This window comes from Entelurus aequoreus, linkage group LG27 (assembly GCF_033978785.1).
Source record: "Entelurus aequoreus isolate RoL-2023_Sb linkage group LG27, RoL_Eaeq_v1.1, whole genome shotgun sequence".
NCBI lineage: Eukaryota > Metazoa > Chordata > Actinopteri > Syngnathiformes > Syngnathidae > Entelurus > Entelurus aequoreus.
This window is the reverse complement of record NC_084757.1, coordinates 21,809,929-21,835,393: the sequence shown is the minus strand read 5'-3', so window position 1 is coordinate 21,835,393 and position 25,465 is coordinate 21,809,929. Positions and strand designations below refer to the sequence as shown.

At 37.9% G+C, this 25,465-nt stretch overlaps 1 protein-coding gene across 3 annotated transcripts in view; it reads right to left on the bottom strand.

Annotated features, from left to right (window-relative positions):
* Positions 1-21,655, bottom strand: part of creb3l3a (cAMP responsive element binding protein 3-like 3a) — a 36,098-nt gene extending 14,443 nt beyond the window's left edge. For 2 of the 3 annotated variants that reach the window (XM_062039542.1, XM_062039544.1), the window contains exons 1-4: positions 21,517-21,655; positions 7,843-7,971; positions 7,527-7,755; positions 2,065-2,198 (exon numbers count right to left, since the gene is read on the bottom strand). In XM_062039542.1, the coding sequence (XP_061895526.1) occupies positions 2,065-2,198; positions 7,527-7,755; positions 7,843-7,971; positions 21,517-21,537 (513 nt within the window). In that variant the 5' untranslated portion in view covers positions 21,538-21,655. The remainder of the gene's footprint in view (positions 1-2,064; positions 2,199-7,526; positions 7,756-7,842; positions 7,972-21,516) is intronic. The other variant, XM_062039543.1, reaches the window with a different exon arrangement.
* Between the last annotated feature and the right edge of the window lie 3,810 nt (positions 21,656-25,465).

Here is a 25,465-nt window from a genome sequence, read left to right as displayed (position 1 = left end):
CAGGGTGCATTTCGCCTCTTGTGTTAATAGACTGGGATTGCTACTTGGGAGTTTCCAGACTGCTCTCGTGTACAGATCATTAGGCTAAACATGATAACAAATCAGAGTGCATCCACCATAAGTGGTCTTGTATGTTACTGTTTGTATATATTTTAATTCATTTTTTTTATATGTGAATTTTTTTTTAAACGGCTATTGTTCTGATTCCTCTCCTTTTTAGTTAAATGTTTTATGTCTTCTATTTTATACACTTGTATTTGTTTTCCTGGCATATTACTGTAAATAAAAAAAAACTGTAGCAGTGTTTTTTTTTTACAGTAAAATTCTGGCGATTAAATGTCTTTTTTTTTTTTAATAGTAAAATTAGTTTTTTGTTTTTTTACGGTGTATTACTGTAAATTAGGGCTGCACTATTTTTCAACATTAAATCGAGGTCAGGGTTTTAATTAGTGCCATAAATAACCACAGGCTTAGGTTTTTATTTTTGTTCTGCTGTCACTGCCATTTGAGTGATATGTTCACCTATCAGAATCATTGAGCTCAGCTTATAGCGTTTGTTCGTCTCTCACTTTTAGTAGGGAGAAAGAGGTCAACAGTATAATACATCACACAATTTCATATGTATTATAGGAAGAAGCACAGCTGATTTAATCCTACCCTTTCCCACTTCAGAGCGTTTACAAATACATACGTTCATTTACTGTCTTCTTTTCGTAACACAATTACATCGGTGAATGATTAATGCAGCAGTTCTTGTAATAGTTTAGTTTATTATTCTTCGGTCAATCATCAACAAAATAAACAAACAGTTGTACATTCATAGATTGAAAATGAAAATGTTGCAGACCGAAAGGGTTTAGGCTGAAGTTGAACACTTATTGCGCCTAACCCTATAAACAATGTCAAGTACAAAATGAACTTCCGAAAATTATTAAATGTCCTTTGTACAACATATTATAAATACACATTATACACAACATAAACACAGTTCAATTATATACACAGTAAAATGAAGTTAATTATATTTATATAGCGCTTTTCTCTAGTGACTCAAAGCGCTTTACATAGTGAAACCCAATATCTAAGTTACATTTAAGCCAGTGGGAACCACTGGGAGCAGGCGGGTAAAGTGTATTGCCCAAGGACACAACGGCAGTGACTAGGATGGCGGAAGCGGGAATCGAACCTGTAACCCTCAAGTTGCTGGCACGGCCACTCTACCAACCGAGCTATACCGCCCCTAAAGGCATGTGAAATATCCTTGTACACGTGTTAAACCTTTGTACCAATTTATATACTATATACAAACAATTATACTTCCATTATTATTTATATCCCACATTTAGTATTTGAATTAACATTGACCATAGTATTAACTACTGTGTTGATTCAAGAGTGATATATTTGTTCATATATCACTCTTGAATCAACAATGACTGACTTAATAGATAATTAAGTCATTCATTAACATACTGAGATGAAGAATATCCCATTTCTTGTGATTTAGGGCTATATAAATAAACATTGATTGATTGATTGATTTCCAATAAGGTTGAAGGTATCTCTCATATTTTTTCTTCTTTGTACTTTGTAAGCACTATCGATTTGATAGATAATTCATTCCTGGGCTGGATCTGGCCCCCGGGCCTTGACTTTGATACATAGGCCTTAGATTGTTACTGTGTATGGTGGATTATATTTGAGCTGTGCTAAAAAAACAATTTTAAAAAACGCATCAATATGTATTCAATCATACTAAAACCAAGACAGCGTACGGGGAAAGTTTTCGCCTAAAACTGGGACGTATAAAAAACCGAGCTACCACTTTAATTATCAAAATATTGCCGCTCTAAATCAGCAGTATGAAACATGCATTAGATCCAATAAACAAAAGCAATTTCCTTCAAAGCTTGCTCAATCATGCACTTTCAACCAATGTATTCACCCGCCTTACTCGCACCAAAGGTAAACAGTGGAGTCGAGCAGCACAACAGATTAGTATCAGCCATCATCCTTCCGTCCTCCTCCTCCTCCATCACCACCGCCTCACTTTGTCTCACTTACCAGCTCGGCCGTGCCAGACAGCAGCAGACCCTTAACTGTCAGCGGCAAGCCAGAGGACGGCTGCACTCTGTTTACATCCGAAGGATATTGTGGCGCTCTCATTTTTTCTGTGGGGAACTCGGCCTCCCAGCCATCTTTTCACACACACACACACAAACACAAACAAACAAACAAGAATACATTGTGGACATGCATGTTAGAATAATTGTATCTAAGTTATCACAAAACTTTGTGTTTCAATGAGTTCCCGGCGAGAAGACAAACGCTGTCTTTGAACCTACCAAGAAGAAGGCTTGTAAAACTCCACTGTGTAGGATGGGAAGCGACATGAAGGTGTTCTGTTTTTTTCATGTATTGTAATCAACAGAAATATATTGTTTTGACCCAAGAACTACAACAGCGAAGAGGAAGCAGGACCTGACTCCCCTACAGGGGCCTCTTCTTTGAACAGTTTTACGACCTTTTATGTGAACTGTTTACGACATTTTCTTTGAACTGTTCTGTAACCAAAGGCGATGGCTGTTTACGACCCCTGTCCCTTAGAAACAGCTTTTGCCATGTAATCAGGGAAAGTCCAAATAAAAGAGGAGGCGTACACTCTTTCGCCAGTTCGAACATTAAATATCTTGTCTTTGCCGTTTATTCAATTGAATATAAGTTGAAAAGGTTTTTGCAAATCTTTGTATTCTGTTTTTATTTACAATTTACACAACGTGCCAACTTCACTAGTTTTGGGTTTTGTGCTTGGCTGTGTATTGTTTGCAGGGCTGCTTAAACTAGGGCCTTAACCAGAATTGTATTGATATGAAACATTTTTTAAAACTCTTTCAATCAAACTAGAATTTAATTTGATGCATGTTTTGTACTAAAACAAATCAATGGGAAATACATTGTTCACTAAGAATCAAATTATGAATATGTTCTGGTGCAAAACAACAAGTTTAACGTCATTAAAACATGATTAGTAAATCTTCCTAAATTGACAGCGATCAAAGCCAAGTACATCTACGAAACAAGGATTAATGCAACAGGAGCGAATGTGACTAAAAATAAGAACTTTGCTATTATGTTCCTGTCAGTGACGAAGACAGAAGCGGCAAGTTTGTGCTCTGTCATTCCCTAATTGACATTTTACATACACTTCTTCCCACAAAATTAAAAACAATGTTCAAGTGACAAGAAAAAGATGATATGACTGACTGCAAATATACTTTGTGTGGGACATTGTGTGCGCTGTACATCATGCTGGAGAACAGGGGTCCCCAAACTACGTCCAAAATCCGGCCCGCGGGAGTCCCAAGTTAAAAAAACAAAAAGTTTTATTTTATTTTTTATTATTATTATTTTTTTAAATCTGTCCTTTCTAATCCATTTTCTACTGTTTGTTACTCTCGGTGTCTCCAAGCCGCTCAGGCAAATTATATTGTCTAAAAATGCATTTTCCCATCGATAACGTGACGCACCGCAGTGTCGGGCGAGCGCGCGGCAAGTGCGCGCTCTTTCAGTCAATTAGTGCGCGAGGAATTATATATATATATATATATATATATATATATATATATATATATATATATATATATATATATATATATATATATATATATATATATATATATATATATTTTTTTTTAAATGTTTATAAAATCCCCTGAAGAGCAGGCAGGGAAACCTGCAAAACAGGCTTGTGGGGATGAAATAGCCTCTGTGTTTTTTCCTGACATAATGTGTATATATATATACATATATATATATATATATATATATACACATTAGGTGTTTTAAAATATTTTTTATAAAATCCCCTGAAGAGCAGGGAAACCTGCCTTGTAGGCTATTTCATCCCTACAAGCCTGTTTTGCAGGTTTTCCCTGCTCTTCAGGTTTTCCCTGCTCTTCAGGGGATTTTATAAACATTTCAAAATATTTTTTATAAAATCACCTAAAGAACAGGGAAACCTGCGAAACAGGCTTGTAGGGATGAAATACCATCTGTTTGTTCCCGACCTAATATATATTCTGCTCTACCCCGGTATTGAGCACTGTATAACGGATAAACCGCAGTAACCTCAACTATATATACAGTATATATACATATTTATATACAGCCCGGCCCCCGGCCAAATTATTTTAAACCAAGTTTGGGGACCCTTGCTGTAGATCATCTTCTCTTAATATATGATCTTATGATCCGCTACAACGCCGGACAACAACCTAACGCAATGAAGACCACCTTATCTATAATCATCATCATGCGCTGTCAACATATTGTTAACATTAAATCATACACACGTCACTAATGTTGCTTTTACCTGAATGAAATTGATGTGAAACGCTGTCGTTATAATACTGTCACGTCATGTCACAGAACAGAACAGAACAGAACAGAACATGCGCTTTGCGTTAAGTTCGCTCTCTGTGGGGGGCATGAGGGCATTTTGTGTGGAAAAAGCATGTGTCAAATGTAAATTATTGAATGACAAGGCACTTCATATGAAATTGTATTAATTTCCAATGGCCCTCATGGTGCGCATGACGAGGACATGAACTCTGAAGCAGGCGGTCTTGAGTTAATTCCATGTTAAAAACTTTTGATGATGTTCAAATTGTTTAATACGCTTAACTTCAGCATAGTAAATAAAAGTAATTATTGTGTTGCTCAATGTAATATTATATATATGGTCATGATTTCAGCCTTTCAAAGCTCCTCTTGGACCACTATTTGTTGACCTCCGTATTTGTCAAATCCTGGTTACGGCCCTGGGTGCAGTAAAGTTAAAAGTTAAAGTACCAATGATTGTCACACACACACACACACTAGGTGTGGTGAAATTTGTCCTCTGCATTTGACCCATCCCCTTGTTCACCCCCTGGGAGGTGAGGGAAGCAGTGAGCAGCAGCGGTGGCCGCGCCCGGGAATCATTTTTGGTGATTTAACCCCCAATTCCAACCCTTGATGCTGAGTGCCAAGCAGGGAGGTAATGGGTCCCATTTTTATAGTCTGTGGTATGACTCGGCCGGGGTTTGAACTCACAACCTACCGATCTCAGGGCGGACACTCTAACCCAGGGGTGTCCAAACTTTTTCCACTGAGGGCCGCACACCGAAAAATCAAATCAAGCGGGGGCCATTTTGATATTTTTTATTTTAAAAACCAATACAATATATGTATAAAAAAGATACATTTAGGCCTCCACTCAAACTTTAACCCGGTGAGGTTTTGGTCAAAACAAATATTACAAATGTGTCATTATTTAGTATTATTATTATTATTATTATTATTATTATTATTATTCAAGGTTTAAATCTCTAGATCAACATTAGGTCTATCTGTCAATACAACACTTTTAAAGATTTAAGTTTTATGCCATTTTTGTCAAGGAAAACCGTGTGTTTTTATGGAAAAAAACACAAAATATGCAATGTTTTCCCCCAATAAAATTTTAAAGTGGAATATTTGAGATTATATAATAATTGGAGTCTTAAAAAGGTCAATAACTCATAACAACATTGATTTTAATTCATTATTTTTTTTAAAAGTCCCACTAAAATTATTGGGGATCCAAAAGGGTACTGCTCAGTAAAGTTTAAAAAAATAAATCCAACATTTTTTTTTACTTTTACCACAATAGTCTCAAGATCAACTTCAGATCTATCCGTCAATTACAAGTTTTATTGTTGTTTTGGTTTTTTGTTTGTTCGTTTTAGGCCCTTCTTTAAAAAACTTTGTTTTTTAAATGGCAACCAAAAAATATGCAACATTTTCCCCAAAAAATATCTCAAAGTGGAATAATTAAAGGCCTACTGAAAGCCACTACTACCGACCACGCAGTCTGATAGTTTATATATCAATGATGAAATCTTAACATTGCAACACATGCCAATACGGCCGGGTTAACTTATAAAGTGCAATTTTAAATTTCCCGGGAAACTTCCGCTTGAAAACGTCTATATATGATGACGTATGCGCGTGACGTCAATGGTTGAACCGAAAGTATTCGGACACATTGTATCCCAATACAAACAGCTCTGTTTTCATCGCAAAATTCCGCAGTATTCTGGATATCTGTGTTGGTGAATCTTTTGCAATTTGTTTAATGAACAATGGAGACTGCAAAGAAGAAAGTTGTAGGTGGGATCGGTGTATTAGTGGCTGGCTGCAGCAACACAGTTGGATAGCAGACGCGCTATACGACGCTAGCTGCCGACCGCATCGATGACCGGGTGAAGTCCTTCGTCGCGCCGTCGATCGCTGGAACGCAGGTGAGCACGGGTGTTGATGAGCAGATGAGGGCTGGCGTAGGTGGAGCGCTAATGTTTTTATCATAGCTCTGACGAGGTCCCGTAGCTAAGTTAGCTTCAATGGCATCGTTAGCAACAGCATTGCTAGGCTTAGACAGGCGGCACAGCATTAACCGTGTAGTTACAGGTCCAGTGTTTGGTTCGGTGTCTCCTGATAGTAGTATTGTTGATCTTCTGTCTATCCTTCCAGTCAGGGGCTTATTTCTTTTGTTTCTATCTGCATTTAAGCACGATGCTATCACGTTAGCTCCGTAGCTAAAGTGCTTAACCGATGTATTGTCATGGAGATAAAAGTCACTGTGAATGTCCATTTCGTGTTCTCGACTCTCATTTTCAAGAGGATATAGTATCCGAGGTGGTTTAAAATACAAATCCGTGATCCACAATAGAAAAAGGAGAAAGTGTGGAATCCAATGAGCCCTTTTACCTAAGTTATGGTCAGAGCGAAAAAAGATACATCCTGCACTGCACTCTAGTCCTTCACTCTCACGTTCCTCATCCACGAATCTTTCATCCTCACTCAAATTAATGGGGTAATCGTCGCTTTCTCGGTCCGAATCGCTCTCTCGGCTGGTGTAAACAATGGGGAAATGTGAGGAGCCCTTCAACCTGCGACGTCACGCTACTTCCGGTACAGGCATGGCTTTTTTATCAGCGACCAAAAGTTGCAAACTTTATCGTCGATGTTCTCTACTAAATCCTTTCAGCAAGAATATGGCAATATCGCGAAATGATCAAGTATGACACATAGAATGGATCTGCTATGCCTGTTTAAATAAAAAAATAATAATTTCAGTAGGCCTTTAATGTGAAGTAAATGGAGCCTCGAATAGGTCAATAATTCATAATGACATTGATTTTGATTCATTGTTATTTTTTAAAGACAGAAACAGCCTGCATGGCAGCTTTGTGTTATTAGAGTAAATAATGCAACTTTTTCTTGTTATATTTCACCTGTTTGCTCTTTTATACCACTTTTTATGTTTTTTATTTTTTTTTCATCGTATTTTTAGAATGTGCCGTGGGGCCGTTAAAAAACTACCTGCGGGCCGCACTTTGGATACCCCTGCTCTAAGTGCACTGAGTATAGTTTTCCAGCACTCTTTTTGATACTAGTGTACCTAATACTTGGCGCGTCAATCAATGACTTGATGAGTGACTTACCGGACTTGACGGCGACTCGGGCTTCCAAGGCTGCTTTGCTTTGCGTCCTCAGACTGAAACGGCGAGCATCGCCGGGGGGGCTCTCGGGTCGCTGGGGGCTATCCATCTGGTCCGAGGGTGGGTCCTCGCTGATCCCGCTGTCGCTGGGCGACGGGGCCAACATAGAATCGCTCCCACTCAGGAGCGCGTTGAGGAAGTCGGCGTCGGCCTGCTCAGCCAGCTGGAGCATCTGCGGGTTTTTAATGAATTTTTTTTTCTTCATGTGTTTCTAACTGTGATAACATGATAGAAGAGTAAGATTGACAGTTCTACGCACATTTGGCTCCTGCATTGGCCAGTTGTGCTGCTGGTTGCCTGCTTCTTGTTGTCCCGCTTGGTCGTGCCGGAGGATGCCGTCGTTTTGATCAAACAGCCAGTCGAGCAGCTCCATGCCATCACAAGCCTGCTGTCGTCGTGACATTTAGTTACAACACACTTTGAGGCCCACAAAGAGACAAACAAAAGGTCACCGACAATGCTTCAGCTGTGCCTATACCACTTATCGCCGTCCTGTGTGAACGCAGTGTTTTGTACAATATGTTCCCAGCCTGTTTGACACTTCACACAACACTTGTTATCATTTAGTTCCTCCCGAAGGTGATTGCAAGCAAATACTATAACACTTGCAGCCTGCAACTGTACAAGTCTGCCACAGTAACTAATAATAAGCCAATGATATGACATTACAGCGATTACGTCATAGTCATTATAGGGAAAGAAAAAATATATAGATACTTAATTCACTGCGATATACTGAAAAAGTGAAAGTGAGAATGATAGAATTTTTTACCAACCATACCAATCACATTCTGAGCTGTATCAAATATTATGTTTTTGTACCGTATTCTTCGGACTATAAGTCACACCGGACGAAAATGCATAATAAAGAAGGGAACAAAACATATATTGTCATGTCTGTGTGATCATGTTGTGTTTTAGTCCTGTTCGGTTTTGTTTTTGGACTCCTTGTGCACTTTTGTTTGTGTTGTCACCGTAGTAACCCATTAGTTTTCACCTGTCACGTCACGCACCTGTTTCACGTTCAGAGTCACGCACCTGTTTTCACCAATCATGTCTGTATTATTTAAGTCCGTTGTTTTCTGTTAGTCGGCCTGGCGACATCATATTTATGCTCTGCACGTTATCATCGTTTTGCTTCATGACATGTTCACAGTTCTATGTCAAGTAAGTTTTTGTTTCATGTTTATCGTTCTCCGCCTTTGTGCGCGCCTTTTGTTTTCATAGTCAAGTTTTTTACCTCCGCTGTGAGCGCTTTTTGTTTATACCCTTTTGAGTTAAAATATTAAACATGTCCTCACCTGCACGCCATGTCGGCTTCAGTTTGTTTGCATCTCGGGAAAGCAACACACGCAGGAAACTGCATCATAGTCCATGTCCTGACATATATAAGTCGCACTGGAGTATAAGTGGCATTTTTTGGGGACATTTATTTGATAAAACCCAACACCAAGAATAGACATTTGAAAGGCAATTTAAAATAAATAAAGAATAGTGAACAACAGGCTGAATAAGTGTACGTTATCTGACGCATAAATAACCAACTGAGAACGTGCCTGGTATGTTAACGTAACATATTATGGTAAGAGTCATTCAAATAACTATAACATATAGAACATGCTATACGTTTACCAAACAATCTGTCACTCCTACTCGCTAAATCCCATGAAATCTTATACGTCTAGTCTCTTACGTGAAGGAGCTAAATAATATTATTTGATATTTTACGGTAATGTGTTAATAATTTCACACATAAGTCGATCCTGAGTATAAGTGGCACCCCAAAACTATGAAAAAAACTGCGACTTATAGTCAGAAAAATATGGTACTTGTATATGTACAGTATGCATATTGCATCTAATAGAGAATGTCTCATTTGCACCCCTGGTGGTGAAATCTATCAAAATTACGGTGGTCCCAAAAAGGAGGGATTTTTCTAATTGACTGTGTGTCGGTTTTAAAAGCGCTCCCCCTCTGGTCAACATATGAAATAACAAGTGTGTGTAAAAATTTGAAGTGCTCCCCTTCTGGCGAACATCTGTAATAACAAGTGTGTGTAAGAAATTGAAATGCATATATATGTATGTATATAAAGACATACTGTAATAACTTGAAGTAAATAATGAAGATTGAAAAACAATTACAAACAAAAAAATAAATAAATAAATGTGTCGACTTTTTTCTTATAAAATTGGGAACAATTTCTCATATTCTTTGTTTCTGTAATATTGCAATATTTTCTCGTAAAATTATTACTTAATGTAACATTATTACTTTTTAATGCAAAATGGTGACATTTGTCATATAAAATTCTGACTTTTATCACAAAATTGCCATTTTTTTAGTAAAATTATGACTTTTGTCATAATTTTGCCAAGTAAAAGTCAGAATATTATAACATTGCAAACATTTTTAAAGTTTTCTTATACAATTGTGACTTTTGTCGAGTAAAATTACGACTCTTTTCATAAAGTTGCCAACATTTTAAGCTTTTCTTGTAAAATTGCGACTGGTATTGAGTAAAATTCCAACTTTTATCATAATACTACAAACCCCGTTTCCATATGAGTTGGGAAATTGTGTTGGATGTAAATATAAACGGAATACAATGATTTGCAAATCATTTTCAACCCATATTCAATTGAATGCACTACAAAGACAAGATATTTGATGTTCAAACTCAAACTTTTTTTTTTTTGCAAATAATAATTAACTTAGAATTTCATGGCTGCAACACGTGCCAAAGTAGTTGGGAAAGGGCATGTTCACCACTGTGTTACATCACCTTTTCTTTTAACAACACTCAATAAACGATTGGGAACTGAGGAAACTAATTGTTGAAGTTTTGAAAGTGGAATTCTTTCCCATTCTTGTTTTATGTAGAGCTTCAGTCGTATTTTACACTTCATAATGCGCCACACATTTTCGATGGGAGACAGGTCTGGACTGCAGGCGGGCCAGAAAAGTACCCGCACTCTTTTTTTACGAAGCCACGCTGTTGTAACACGTGCTGAATGTGGCTTGGCATTGTCTTGCTGAAATAAGCAGGGGCGTCCATGAAAAAGACGGCGCTTAGATGGCAGCATATGTTGTTCCAAAACCTGTATGTACCTTTCAGCATTAATGGCGCCTTCACAGATGTGTAAGTTACCCATGATTTGGGCACTAATACACCCCCATACCATCACAGATGCTGGCTTTTGAACTTTGCGTCGATAGCAGTCTGGATGGTTCGCTTCCCCTTTGGTCCGGATGACACGGTGTCGAATATTTCCAAAAACAATTTGAAATGTGGACTCGTCAGACCACAGAACACTTTTCCACTTTGCATGAGTCCATCTTAGATGATTTCGGGCCCAGAGAAGCCGGTAGCGTTTCTGGATGTTGTTGATAAATGGCTTTCGCTTTGCATAGTAGAGCTTTAACTTGCACTTACAGATGCAGCGAGCCCATGTGGTGATATCCTTTAGAGATTGATGTCGGTTTTTGATACAGTGCCGTCTGAGGGATCGAAGGTCACGGTCATTCAACGTTGGTTTCCGGCCATGCCGCTTACGTGGAATGATTTCTCCAGATTCTCTGAACCTTTTGATGATATTATGGACCGTAGATGTTGAAAACCCTAAATTTCTTGCAATTGCACTTTGAGAAACGTTGTTCTTAAACTGTTTAAAGTACCAATGATTGTCATACACACACTAGGTGTGGCGAAACGTGTCCTCTGCATTTGACCCATCCCCTTGTTCACCCCCTGGGAGGTGAGGGGAGCAGTGAGCAGCAGCGGTGCTGCGCCCGGGAATCATTTTTGGTGATTTAACCCCCAATTCCAAACCTTGATGCTGAGTGCCAAGCAGGGAGGTAATGGGTCCCATTTTTATAGTCTTTGGTATGACTCGGCCGGGGTTTGAACTCACAACCTACCGATCTGACTATTTGCTCACGCAGTTGTGGACAAAGGGGTGTACCTCGCCCTATCCTTTCTTGTGAAAGACTGAGCATTTTTTGGGAAGCTGTTTTTATACCCAATCATGGCACCCACCTGTTCCCAATTAGCCTGCACACCTGTGGGATGTTCCAAATAAGTGTTTGATGAGCATTCCTCAACTTTATCAGTATTTATTGCCACCTTTCCCAACTTCTTTGTCACGTGTTGCTGGCATCAAATTCTAAAGTTAATGATTATTTGCAACAAAAAATTTGTTTTATCAGTTTGAACATCAGATATGTTGGAGATAAGGAAATAATGTCTATTTTCTATTTCCTGCTGGATCTACTCTCTATATTATGCTGCTGCTGTCACATAAACTGTATATACTGTAATATTGTACATGGTCATTGGTATATATTGTATATATGTTATAGACATAATATAATATATCTGCATATATATTATTCTGTACACATATGTATATATTCGTATATATGTTAGATTTTCTTATCATTATATTTCTCTATTTATACCTGCATTGTCCTTTCCATCCTTACACTTTCCATCATTGTAACTGAGCTACTGTGTTGAATAATTTCCCTTGTGGATCATTAAAGTTTGTCTAAGTCTAAGTCTAAGTCTAGTGAACATATAACATGTAAATGAGCCAGATTGTAGCCAAAGGTTAATTTGATGGTCTGATGGTATAAACAACAATGCCCATGTTGTCGGAAATAATACTAAAAATACAATGGAAGGCAGACCCATATAAAACAGTAGGTTGCTGCATGACTCAGGAAAGATCAAGACTAAAGTCACCATGGTACTTAAAGTGCTTTAGTGCTAAAGGGCAGGTGTGCTAAATTGTTGCTAAAGGAAGACACTACACATACCCCGTGGCTTAGTAAGTTTAAGGGCTGCTATTATTGCACTTAGTACAGTAGGAAGGTACATAAGTCCCCATTTGTCACGGTTCACCTGACACATGAAACGTGACAAATTGTGGGGTGCACTGCCCACTTTAGCCACCAACAGGCAGTAGAGTGTTGAATATCTTAAAATGTGTTTTGTGGGAATTCTAACTTTGACCACCGCGTTAGTTGCTATGTAGAGTGGCGCTTTCCATCATTTTCAGCAGACTGCATTACAAAATGATTAAGCCCCCTCTTCCTCTCACGCGAATCCCTTCCCTGCTGTATTTAGCATAAACTAATGTGTTTACTGCAGCAAAAAAGCATGATGTATAAAATATTGCACACAATATAAATAAGTAATGTTTACAATATAAATAGACATCCATAGGGTTAGAAGGCCAGATAAATATATTGGAACTAATGGCAAATACTTATTGTTTTATTATATATGTATATGCGCTTGTCCTCGGCTATGGCGTATCACGTATAACGCATCAGATACGTTAGCCAAAAAAAATAAACCCACAAGCTAGCAAAAATGAGTACCGTACTTTTCGGAGTATAAGTCGCCCCGGAGTATAAGTCGCACCGACGGAAAATGCATAATAAAGAAGGAAAAAACATATGTAAGTCGCAATTTTTGGGGACATTTATTTGATAAAACCCAACACCAAGAATATACATTTGAAAGGCAATTTAAATTAAATAAAGAATAGTGAACAACAGGCTGAATAAGTGTACGTTATATGAGGCATAAATAACCAACTGAGAACGTGCCTGGTATGTTAACGTAACATGTTATGGTAAGAGTCATTCAAATAACTATAACATATAGAACATGCTATACGTTTACCAAACAATCTGTCACTTCTAATCGCTAAATCGCATGAAATCTTATAAGTCTAGTCTCTTACGTGAATGAGCTAAATAATATTATTTGATATTTTACGGTAATGTGTTAATAATTTCACACATAAGTCGCTCCTGAGTATAAGTCGCATCCCCGGCCAAACTATGAAAAAAACTGCGACTTATAGTCCGAAAAATACGGTGAAGAACAAAAGTGAATGGATAGCTTTTTTGCAAAGAGAAGAAGGCCTGGGCTCCTTCTAATTCAGCAGTTAAGGTGAGTTGTATTTTTAATGCACTTAAATTTGCTGTAATTATCTGCCAAATGTAGAAGGCTGGCCGCTAAAAATAATGCCTAAATTAAACCGGTGTCTGGTGCAAAAAAGTTTGGGGACCCTGCTTTATAGGACAAGATCACTGTGCTGCTTATAAGAACCTACTACAAAAATGTTAGACAAAGATCTTCTACTGTATGTATCATGAGCAGAGCTGCAGCTATCGATTATTTTAGTAATCAAATAATCAGATAAAATACTTTATAGCCTCAATGTGTATTTTAGGGAAAATAGTTTATACAAGCAAATATTTTTCAACTTGCCATAACCTTCATTATCGTTAAATGAATAATCAAGTAATCTATCGATTAATTTGTTTGACCAACCAAGGAATCGAATAACACTCTTTATAGCATCAATGCGTATTTTAAGGAAATAGTTGAAATGAACAAATATTTTTCTACTTCCCATGACTTTCATTGTTCTAAAAAAAAAAAAAGAATAATCAAGTAATCTATCAATTAGTTTGTTTGAATAATAAAATAATTGGATAAAAGACTTAAAAGCATCAATGCGTATTTTAGGGAAATAGTTAAAATAAACACAAATCTTTCTACTTGCAGTAACCTTCGTTAATTGTTTTTTCTAATACACACCCCGTTTCCATATGAGTTGGGAAATTGTGTTAGATGTAAATATAAACGGAATACAATGATTTGCAAATCATTTTCAACCCATATTCAGTTGAATATGCTAAAAAGACGACATATTTGATGTTCAAACTGATAAACTTTTTTTTTTGTGCAAATAATCATTAAACTTTAGAATTTGATGCCAGCCACACGTGACAAAGAAGTTGGGAAAGGTGGCAATAAATACTGATAAAGTTGAGGAATGCTCATCAAACACTTATTTGGAACATCCCACAGGTGAACAGGCAAATTGGGAACAGGTGGGTGCCATGGTTGGGTATAAAAGTAGATTCCATGAAATGCTCAGTCATTCACAAACAAGGATGGGGCGAGGGTCACCACTTTGTCAACAAATGTGTGAGCAAATTGTTGAACAGTTTAAGAAAAACCTTTCTCAACCAGCTATTGCAAGGAATTTAGAGATTTCACCAACTACGGTCCGTAATATCATCAAAGGGTTCAGAGAATCTGGAGAAATCACTGCACGTAAGCAACTAAGCCGGTGACCTTCGATCCCTCAGGCTGTACTGCATCAACAAGCGACATCAGTGTGTAAAGGATATCACCACATGGGCTCAGGAACACTTCAGAAACCCACTGTCAGTAACTACAGTTGGTCGCTACATCTGTTAGTGCAAGTTAAAACTCTCCTATGCAAGGCGAAAACCGTTTATCAACAACACCCAGAGACGCCGTCGGCTTCCCTGGGCCTGAGCTCATCTAAGATGGACTGATACAAAGTGGAAAAGTGTTCTGTGGTCTGACGAGTCCACATTTCAAATTGTTTTTGGAAACTGTGGACGTCGTGTCCTCCGGACCAAAGAGGAAAAGAACCATCCGGATTGTTATAGGCGCAAAGTTGAAAAGCCAGCATCTGTGATGGTATGGGGGTGTATTAGTGCCCAAGACATGGGTAACTTACACATCCGTGAAGGCGCCATTAATGCTGAAAGGTACATACAGGTTTTGGAGCAACATATGTTGCCATCCAAGCAACGTTACCATGGACACCCCTGCTTATTTCAGCAAGACAATGCCAAGCCACATGTTACATCAACGTGGCTTCATAGTAAAAGAGTGCGGGTACTAGACTGGCCTGCCTGTAGTCCAGACCTGTCTCCTATTGAAAATGTGTGGCGCATTATGAAGCCTAAAATACCACAACGGAGACCCCCGGACTGTTGAACAACTTAAGCTGTACATCAAGCAAGAATGGGAAAGAATTCCACCTGAGAAGCTTCAAAAATGTGTCTCCTCAGTTCCCAAACGTTTACTGAGTGTTGTTAAAAGGAAAGGCCATGTAACACAGTGGTGAACATGCACTTTCCCAACTAATTTGGCACATGTTGCAGCCATGAAATTCTAAGTTAATAATTATTTGCAAAAAAAAAAAGAAAGTTTGAGTTTGAACATCAAATATGTTGTCTTTGTAGTGCATTCAACTGAATATGGGTTGAAAATGATTTGCTAATCATTGTATTCCGTTTATATTTACATCTAACACAATTTCCCAACTCATATGGAAACGGGGTTTGTAAATGCACATCACTGAAATTACACTTAACCTTTGTGCATTTATAAAATAAACAATCTTTGTTCACTGCCACACACACACCAGCGCTCTCATGTGTGCTTTGGAAACTATGTCAGCGTATTAAAAACTTTGGTCCCGATTTGATCAATATTTATTAGTTGCACTCATTTAACAATTAATCGTAGCAATAGAAAACCAATAAAATAGGTTTTCTAATGGATTGCATTGATTATTCGTTGTAGCCTGGTGTAATTCCAAAAAACACCAATTAAATATCCTCGAAAAGACAGGATCGCTATGCTCTTTTTAAGGACCTGCTGTAAAATGTTGGTCAAAAATAATTTATAATAATAATAATAATAATAATTTATATATAGTATATAATAGGAGTGCTTTGTTTTTTAAAAGAACGACTACAAAAAAAACGGTCAAAGATCCTCTATATCACAGTGGTTGAAATAAAGGCCACGAAAGGCGAGAAATACTGTGTGTCAAGAAAGCACTTTCTTACTAAATGTACTTATTTCACATGACAAAAAATGTACCTCATGTTGAGATGTCCGATAATGGCTTTTTTGCCGATATCCGATATTCCGATATTGTCCAACTCTTAATTACTGATTCCTATATCAACCGATACCGATATATACAGTCGTGGAATTAACACATTATTATGCCTAATTTTGTTGTGATGCCCCGCTGGATGCATTAAACAATGTAACAAGGTTTTCCAAAATAAATCAACTCAAGTTATGGAAAAAAATGCCAACATGGCACTGCCATATTTATTATTGAAGTCACAAACTGCATTTTTTTTCCTAATGTGCCTCAAAACAGCAGCTTGGAATTTGGAACATGCTCTCCCTGAGAGAGCATGAGGAGGGGGTAGAAGGTAGCGGGGGTGTAGATTGTAGCGTCCCGGAAGAGTTAGTGCTGCAAGGGGTTCTGGGTATTTGTTCTGTTGTGTTTATGTTGTGTTACGATGCGGATATTCTCCCGAAATGTGTTTGTCATTCTTGTTTGGTGTGGGTTCACAGTGTGGCGCATATTTGTAACAGTGTTAAAGTTGTTTATACGTCCACCCTCAGTGTGACCTGTATGGCTGTTGACCAAGCATGACTTGCATTCACTTGTGTGAAAAGCCGTAGATATTATGTGATTGGGCTGGCACGCAAAGGCAGTGTCTTTAAGGTTTATTGGCGCTCTGTACTTCTCCCTACGTCCGTGTACACAGCGGCGTTTTAAAAAGTCATACATTTTTCTTTTTGAAACTGATACTGATAATTTTGATACCGATAATTTCCGATATTACATTTTAAAGCATTTATCGGCCGATAATATCGGCAGTCCGATATTATCGGACATCCCTAACCTCATGCAATTGCATACCTTCTCAACTCCAATTTAATCTGATCATGAGATATTCCAATCATTGTTTTGGTTATCAAGGGTATCTCAACTCAGAGGGCCCCTACTTAAAATTGTTTTGAGATAAGAAATGTTATGCTTAAAGTTGCAAGCAAACATGTGAGTTACAAGCATCCCTGCCAAACTTCACAGTGAACCCCATAAGATTCGACCAAATCATCTGCTCGCTTGCATTAGTACAGTGGTGTCAAAATCAAGGATGAATCATCTATGGCCCCTGGGATGATATTTGATTAGTATTAGAACCGGCCCGCAGGCCACAGCCGCCTACTGCTGTTTTGCACGCACCAATACTCCATTCCCCACAATGCAATGGTAGCCCGTCGTTTTGATAACTGACACCTTGTTTAATTATAATATTTGAATGATGATAAATGAATGTGTTGTGGCAGTATGCAGATTTCACCAATGCGGCGGTTTGTGGAAACAATAGGTTGCTTTTCCAAATATTTTTAACAAATTGCCAACGTTAGTGTCACACTGCGGTGAGGGATGTCTTGTCTTGGTTTCTTCTGACTTGTGAATTACATGTTTTATTTTGAAAAGTAACTCTTCTCGTTTCAGGTCACTTGCCCTTCCTTTTGTGTCATCAGTCTGACGTCATCCCTGGTCCCTGATTGTTTCCACCTGTTCCCCATTACCTTCATGTGTATCATAAGCCCACGCCTACTTTTGTTCTGTGCCAGATTGTCTCGTTTATTCGTGCCTCTCTGGCTTCCTGTCCATGCATTGCCTCGTCTCGTGTTTGAATATCTTGATCCTGAATTCCTTCATTGATATTTTGAGATTTCGTTTTCTCCTCCTCAGCAGATTGATTTTGTGTTATTTAGTTTTACAGCCGAAGTGGTGAGTTTTCAGTTTTTCTTAAAGTTGTTCCTTTTCCTCAATTTTTTGAGTGACATTTTTTGTTAACCTTTTTTTTTTAGATTAGAGACAGTGTAGAAGTTTCATAGCCATTGTTTCTCCCTCGTTTTTTGTTTATAATAAATTTAATTTAATATACGGCGCCAAGTATAGTTCGTTATTGTTTTTGTGTTTTCCTCCTTTCGGAGTGATGTTCGGTTATTCCCTTTTGTGGAACCTTTTTTGCCGACTATTTTAGTTATAGTCTATATTGAATTGCCCTGACTCTGGGGGTGAAAGGAAGCTTTCAAAATAAAAGCCTGCCGAATTAATCCCTACTCTGCATCTGAGTCCTATCTTTTGTCCAAGCCTGACAGTTAGAACGCTAAACAGGAAGTGCTCAAAGTTTAATGGCTTTGTAAAAACACTGAGACAAAGTCTACGTTCATTGTGTTCTTCATGGTGTTTTTGAAACTGCACCAATTTTTTCCTCTTACGTCATGTGTTTTGCCAAGAGGATTATTTGTAGTATGTACATTTTCAGAATGTACTTGTTCTATTTTTGGCCAAAGTAAGACAAAGAAATTAATCTGAAGTTGTGTTTATTTTTAAATTCTTATGCCATGATTTTACCAGATTTTTCTTTGTGCGGCCCCTGAGCTAAAATGAGTTTGACACCCCTTAGTTTATAGCTAAAGATAGATATAACTTTGTTTTGCAAAAATTGGAAGAAAATTAGTGTGAAGGACAGTGCCTTAGAAGAAGAAGTGGATAATATATATTTAAAAAAAAGAAAATACATTTAAATAAATATGACAGAACGTCGCAAACTTTAAAGCAGGACAAGTATCACAGCTAGTCTGCACCATATTGAGGCAGAATGAGTCTAACGCCAGCCAAGGATATTAAAATAATATCTAAACAGCGGATATTTATCTATGAACATATGGAAAAGCTGCTGATGGTGTGTTTGATAAAGAAACAGCTTTAAGGAGATACAGTAAAAGTCTGCTTTCCAAAGGTAGAGGCTGAACATTTACATTACATACAAACTACTGTACTTGTTAGCAGTATATTACATTGTATTGTTTTTACACAATATATTATTTAAAAAAAATGAATGTTACATGTTAATATGGTGCTTTTTTCAGCGGACGGGGGCAAGCACCATTTAATGGATTTATTGATTATTTTCAACCGGAGACGTTGATTTTGAGTGTTTTGAGTTAAGAGCTCCGTCACAGAACCAATATTTAAATAGCTGCTTGTCACATTGATTTACGATTTCAAAGCAAGTTATCCATCAATCTATTAGTAAAAAATATAATACTTCAAACATAATTGCCTATGCAAATTGTGTAACACGGCTATTAAATGTCTATATTCATATACAGTCGTGGTCAAAAGGGTACATACACTTGTAAAGAACATAATGTCATGGCTGTCTTGAGTTTCCAATAATTTTTACAACTCTTATTTTTTTGTGATAGAGTGATTGGAGCACATACTTGTTGGTCACAAAAAACATTCATGAAGTTTGGTTCTTTTATGAATTTATTATGGGTCTACTGAAAATGCGAGCAAATCTGCTTGGTCAAAAATTGGCCACAATACCCAGCAATATGTTTGGAGGAGAAAAGGTGAGGCCTTTAATCTCAGGAACACCAATCCTACCATCAAACATGGGGGTGGTAGTATTATGCTCTTGGCCTGTTTTGCTGCCAATGGAACTGGTGCTTTACAGAGAGTAAATGGGACAATGAAAAATGTGGATTACCTCCAAATTCTTCAGGACAACCTAAAATCATCAGCCCGGAGGTTGGGTCTTGGGCGCAGTTGGGTGTTCCAACAGGACAATGACCCCAAACACACGTCAAAAGTGGTAAAGGAATGGCTAAATCAGGCTCGAATTAAGGTTTTAGAATGGCCTTCCTAAAGTCCTGACTTAAACGTGTGGACAATGCTGAAGAAACAAGTCCATGTCAGAAAAACAACAAATATAGCTGAACTGCACCAATTTTGTCAAGAGAAGTGGTCAAAAATTCAACCAGAAGCTTGTGGATGGCTACCAAAAGCGCCTTATTGCAGTGAAACTTGCCAAGGGACATGTAACCAAATATTAACATTGCTGTATGTCATTTCAGGCAATGACATAAAAAAAAGTACAAAGTTGACAACACATAATAATATAAATTAATATAGTGTAAAAGGTAATGTACAGTATGTAATGCGTGATTGTCCAGTTTTGCCTGAAAGGGAGTGGGAAGAAGATAATTTATTTAATCCCGCCCCCAGTTCTCGATTCAGTGATTAATGCATTGAGTTTCACTGTTACTTTGTTTAAGGATTATAATACAAATGTTGTATCATAGTGGCATTACCACAGGTAACAATAATTATTACACTGTAACAATAATGTGTATCAACAATGTAGGAAGAATGAACATACCAACAATGGTAATAGACAAAATACCAACAATGGTAATAGACAAAATACCAACAATGGTAATAGACAAAATACCAACAATGGTAATAGACAAAACACCAACAATTGTAATAGACAAAATACCAACAATGGTAATAGACAAAATATCAACAATGGTAATAGACAAAATACCAACAATGGTAATAGACAAAATACCAACAATGGTGATAGACAAAATATCAACAATGGTAATAGACAAAATACCAACAATGGTAATAGACAACATAGTAATGGTAAGGAAACATTGAGCACATGTTAACACTTTGAGACAGAGTACAACAGCAGGTCAAATTAAAGACCCTCCTCTCTATATTTGAACCAGACCCCATGTTTGTATAATAGTTTAAATCGATTAATAGTTAGGCATTGCTTGTGCTGTAAGTCCAGTTTCTTCCATAGTTTTACTCCGCATACAGACACACTAAAACGTTTACCAGTGGTTTGAGTTCTCGGCAATGAGAGAAATGTGACCCAGCAGATTTGGTCACATTTTCAGTAGACCCATAATAAATTCATAAAAGACCCAAACTTCATGAATGTTTTTTGTGACCTACAAGTATGTGCTCTAATCACTCTATCACAAAAAAATAAGAGTTGTAAGAATGATTGGAAACTCAAGACAGCCATGACATTACGGCCTTTCTAAGGGCAGTCATGATTGCAATGTGGTCCTTAATAAAAAACTGTTTTTTAGGGACACACTGCAACAAAAACTACTAAAATATAAAATAGGTGTTTTTAGGACAAACTAGTCCAAAAAAATCTTTCTAGTCTGCTGTGTAAATGTTAGTTTGAACTAGCGGGCCGGTTTGATATCATTTACGTGCCGTATTTGGCCCAGTGGCCACCAGTTGAATCGCCCTACTGTAGCATTAACAAAAACAATACGATACATTGCGTGATTACCATATCCAAGACCTATAACAGTGTGAAAAACAATTTGGTTGGAAATATCACTGTATTATTGATTGTATTGACTATTTACCTGATCAGGGTAGTGTTCCATGGTTTCCTTGCTTGGGTGGCAAAGCCCCAAGACAAAACCCCCCAGCCAAAATATCCCGTTTTGGACGATCTATTGTCTCCGAAGAGTTTCTTTGGTTTCACTCAGCTGAGCTCCTCTGCGGGTCCAAAGTTGAAACTCCAACGCAACACAACACACCCAGTTGCAGCCAGACTGCTTTGCCCTCATTGGCTCACGGCAGCTTTGAGCACACAACATGGCTGCTCTATCTGGAGAGCATCTCCACTTTAAAATGAATCACATCAGAGAGGTCAAAGTCTGGCGCTTCTTTTATTTTTGCATGCTTATTGACATGCGGCCATTTGACCTTTGACATATATACAGTCGCGATCAAAAGTTTACATATACTAGTAAAGAACATAATGTCATGGCTGTCTTGAGTTTCCAGTACCTTCTAAAACTCTTATTTTTTTTGTGATAGAGTGATTGGAGCACATACTTGTTGGTCACAAAAAGACATTTCATCAATCCGAGGAACACCATGCCCACCGTCAAGCATGGTGGTGGTAGTATTGTGCTCTGGGCCTGTTTTGCTGTTAATAGAACTGGTGCTTTAAATGGGACAATGAAAAGGAGGATTACCTTCAAATTCTTCAGGACAACCTAAAATCATCAGCCCGGAGGTTGGGTCTTGGACAATGACCTCAAAAACACGTCAAAAGTGGTAAAGGAATGGTTAAATCAGGCTAGAATTAAGGTTTTAGAATGGCCTTCCCAAAGTCCTGACTTAAACGTGTGGACAATGCTGAAGAAACAAGTCCATGTCAGAAACCCAACACATTTAGCTGAACTGCACCAATTTTGTCAAGAGGAGTGGTCAAAAAATTCAACTAGAAGCTTGCCAGAAGCTTGTGGATGTCTACCAAAAGCGCCTTATTGCAGTGAAACTTGCCAAGGGACATGTAACCAAATATTAACATTGCTGTATGTATACTTTTGACCCAGCAGATTTGGTCACATTTTCAGTAGACCCATAATAAATTCATAAAAGAACCAAACTTCATGAATGTTTTTTGTGACCAACAAGTATGTGCTCCAATCACTCTATCACAAAAAAATAAGAGTTGTAGAAATTATTGGAAACTCAAGACAGCCATGACTTTATGTTCTTTACAAGTGTATGTAAACTTTTGATCGCGACTGTACATAAGACAATACACATGCAATGTTCTCTTCTAGAATAATAGTATACTAAATAGTCGCTGTAGAAGTTAGAAACTGACCATTTATTGTGAGTTATTTGTGATTAGGTCGTAATGAGACGATTGTTCGGTTAAATGGCGATAAAAACGGAATCGTAATTGCAACGGTGCATTTGCGCCACACGTGGGAACAGGACAAAGCGGTGTGTGAAATGTGCTCATTAGCATCAAGGAGGCTGACTACATAATTGCAGTCCAAACAATCAATGTGACTTCAATTTGTGTCACCTTTTCTTGGAAATTGTGAAACATGTAACTCCGTAAAGTGGAATAAAAAAAACAAATATATATATATGTATATATGTATATATATATATATATATATATATATATATATATATATATATATATATATATATATATATATATATATATATATATATATATATATCGTGTCAACCCTCTGAAGCATACAGTACTTAATAGCAATTAGGTGCCGCCAGAACCAAAAAGTCCTCAGGGAGTTCATTTTTTTTCGTACTTTTTTCTCTCAATCAACTTCAGTCCGAATAGCTAACATGTCCTGTTTTTTTTCTTAATTCGTTTCAACCCTTTGAATAGTCATCCAAACCACATATTTTGTGTGTGAAAAATTGGAACAAAATTAATTATCAACATAGTAAATGTTAAAGGCCTACTGAAACCCACTACTACCGACCACGCAGTCTGATAGTTTATATATCGATGATGAAATCTTAACACTGCAACACATGCCAATACGGCCGGGTTAACTTATAAAGTGCAATTTTAAATTTCCCGCTAAACTTCCGGTTGAAAACGTCTATGTATGATGACGTATGCGCGTGACGTCAATCGTTGAAACGGAAGTATTCGGACGCCATTGAATCCAATACAAAAAGCTCTGTTTTCATCTCAAAATTCCACAGTATTCTGGACATCTGTGTGGGTGAATCTTTTGCAATTTGTTTAATGAACAATGAAGACTGCAAAGAAGAAAGTTGTAGGTGGGATCAGTGTATTAGCGGCTGGCTGCAGCAACACAACCAGGAGGACTTTCAGGTAGATAGCAGACGCGCTATCCGACGCTAGCCGCCGACCGCATCGGTGATCGGGTGAAGTCCTTCGTCGCTCCGTCGATCGCTGGAACGCAGGTGAGCACGGGTGTTGATGAGCAGATGAGGGCTGGCTGGCGTAGGTGGAGAGCTAATGTTTTTAGCATAGCTCTGTGAGGTCCCGTTGCTAAGTTAGCTTCAATGGCGTCGTTAGCAACAGCATTGTTGACCTTCGCCAGACTGGAAAGCATTAACCGTGTATTTACATGTCCATGGTTTAATAGTATTGTTGATTTTCTGTCTATCCTTCCAGTCGAGGGGTTTATTTCTTTTGTTTCTATATGCAGTTAAGCACGATGCTATCACGTTAGCTCCGTAGCTAAAGTGTTTCGCCGATGTATTGTCGTGGAGATAAAAGTCACTGTGAATGTCCATTTCGCGTTCTCGACTCTCATTTTCAAGAGGATATAGTATCCGAGGTGGTTTAAAATACAAATCCGTGATCCACAATAGAAAAAGGAGAGAGTGTGGAATCCAATGAGCCAGCTTGTACCTAAGTTACGGTCAGAGCGAAAAAAGATATGTCTTGCACTGCATTCTAGTCCTTCACTCTAACGTTCCTCATCCACAAATCTTTCATCCTCGCTCAAATTAATGGGGTAATCGTCGCTCTCTCGGTCCGAATCGCTCTAACTGCATTGAAAACAATGGGGAAATGTGAGGAGCCTTTCAATTGTTGACGTAACGCTACTTCCGGTACAGGCAAGGCTTTTTTTTATCAGCGACCAAAAGTTGCAACTTTATCGTCGATGTTCTCTACTAAATCCTTTCAGCAAAAAATATGGCAATATCACGAAATGATCAAGTATGACACATAGAATGGATTTGCTATCCCCGTTTAAATTTAAAAAATTCATTTCAGTAGGCCTTTAACGTTTTAGAGTGCACCAACAAGACTTTTCTGTGTGTGTGTGTGATGACAGTTAAACTTGCTGTAATGTCGTGTTGTTTGAATATGTCAGTTTGATATACATATACTGTATACATACAGAACATTACCAAATCCTACAGAAAAACACTACCCAGCACTATACAAGCAATAAACACAGAGGACAGGAACATTGCCACGAAGCTCAGCATTGCCAACAAAATGGACACTACGGCCAGCAGAGAGGCGTTCATTACACTGAAAGACCACAAACCCAATTTTGCAAACAGAACAAAATGTCGGTTGATTAACCCAACCATATCAGAAATTGGCAAAATAAGCACACAAATCCTGGACAGAATTAACAACAAAATCACCAACACTTCCCAACTCAACCAATGGATACACGAAAAAAACTGTAATACACTGGTTCAAAAACATAAGCAACAAGGAGCAACACAGATTCATATGATTCGACATAGAGGCATTTTATCCCTCAATCAGCAGGGAACTAATGAACAAAGCACTGGACTTCAAAATACGACAACATCACCATGGACGAAAGGATTGTCATAATCCACGCGAAGAACTCAATACTCACGCACCAAAAGCAACCTTGGCAAAAGACCACTAGACCATTCGACGTTACAATGGGAAGTTATGACAGGGTCGAAACATGCGAACTAGTAGGAAGCTTCCTACTCTCGGAACTCACAAAATTAAGAGTAAACATCGGACTATACAGAAACGACGGACTGGCTGTTTCC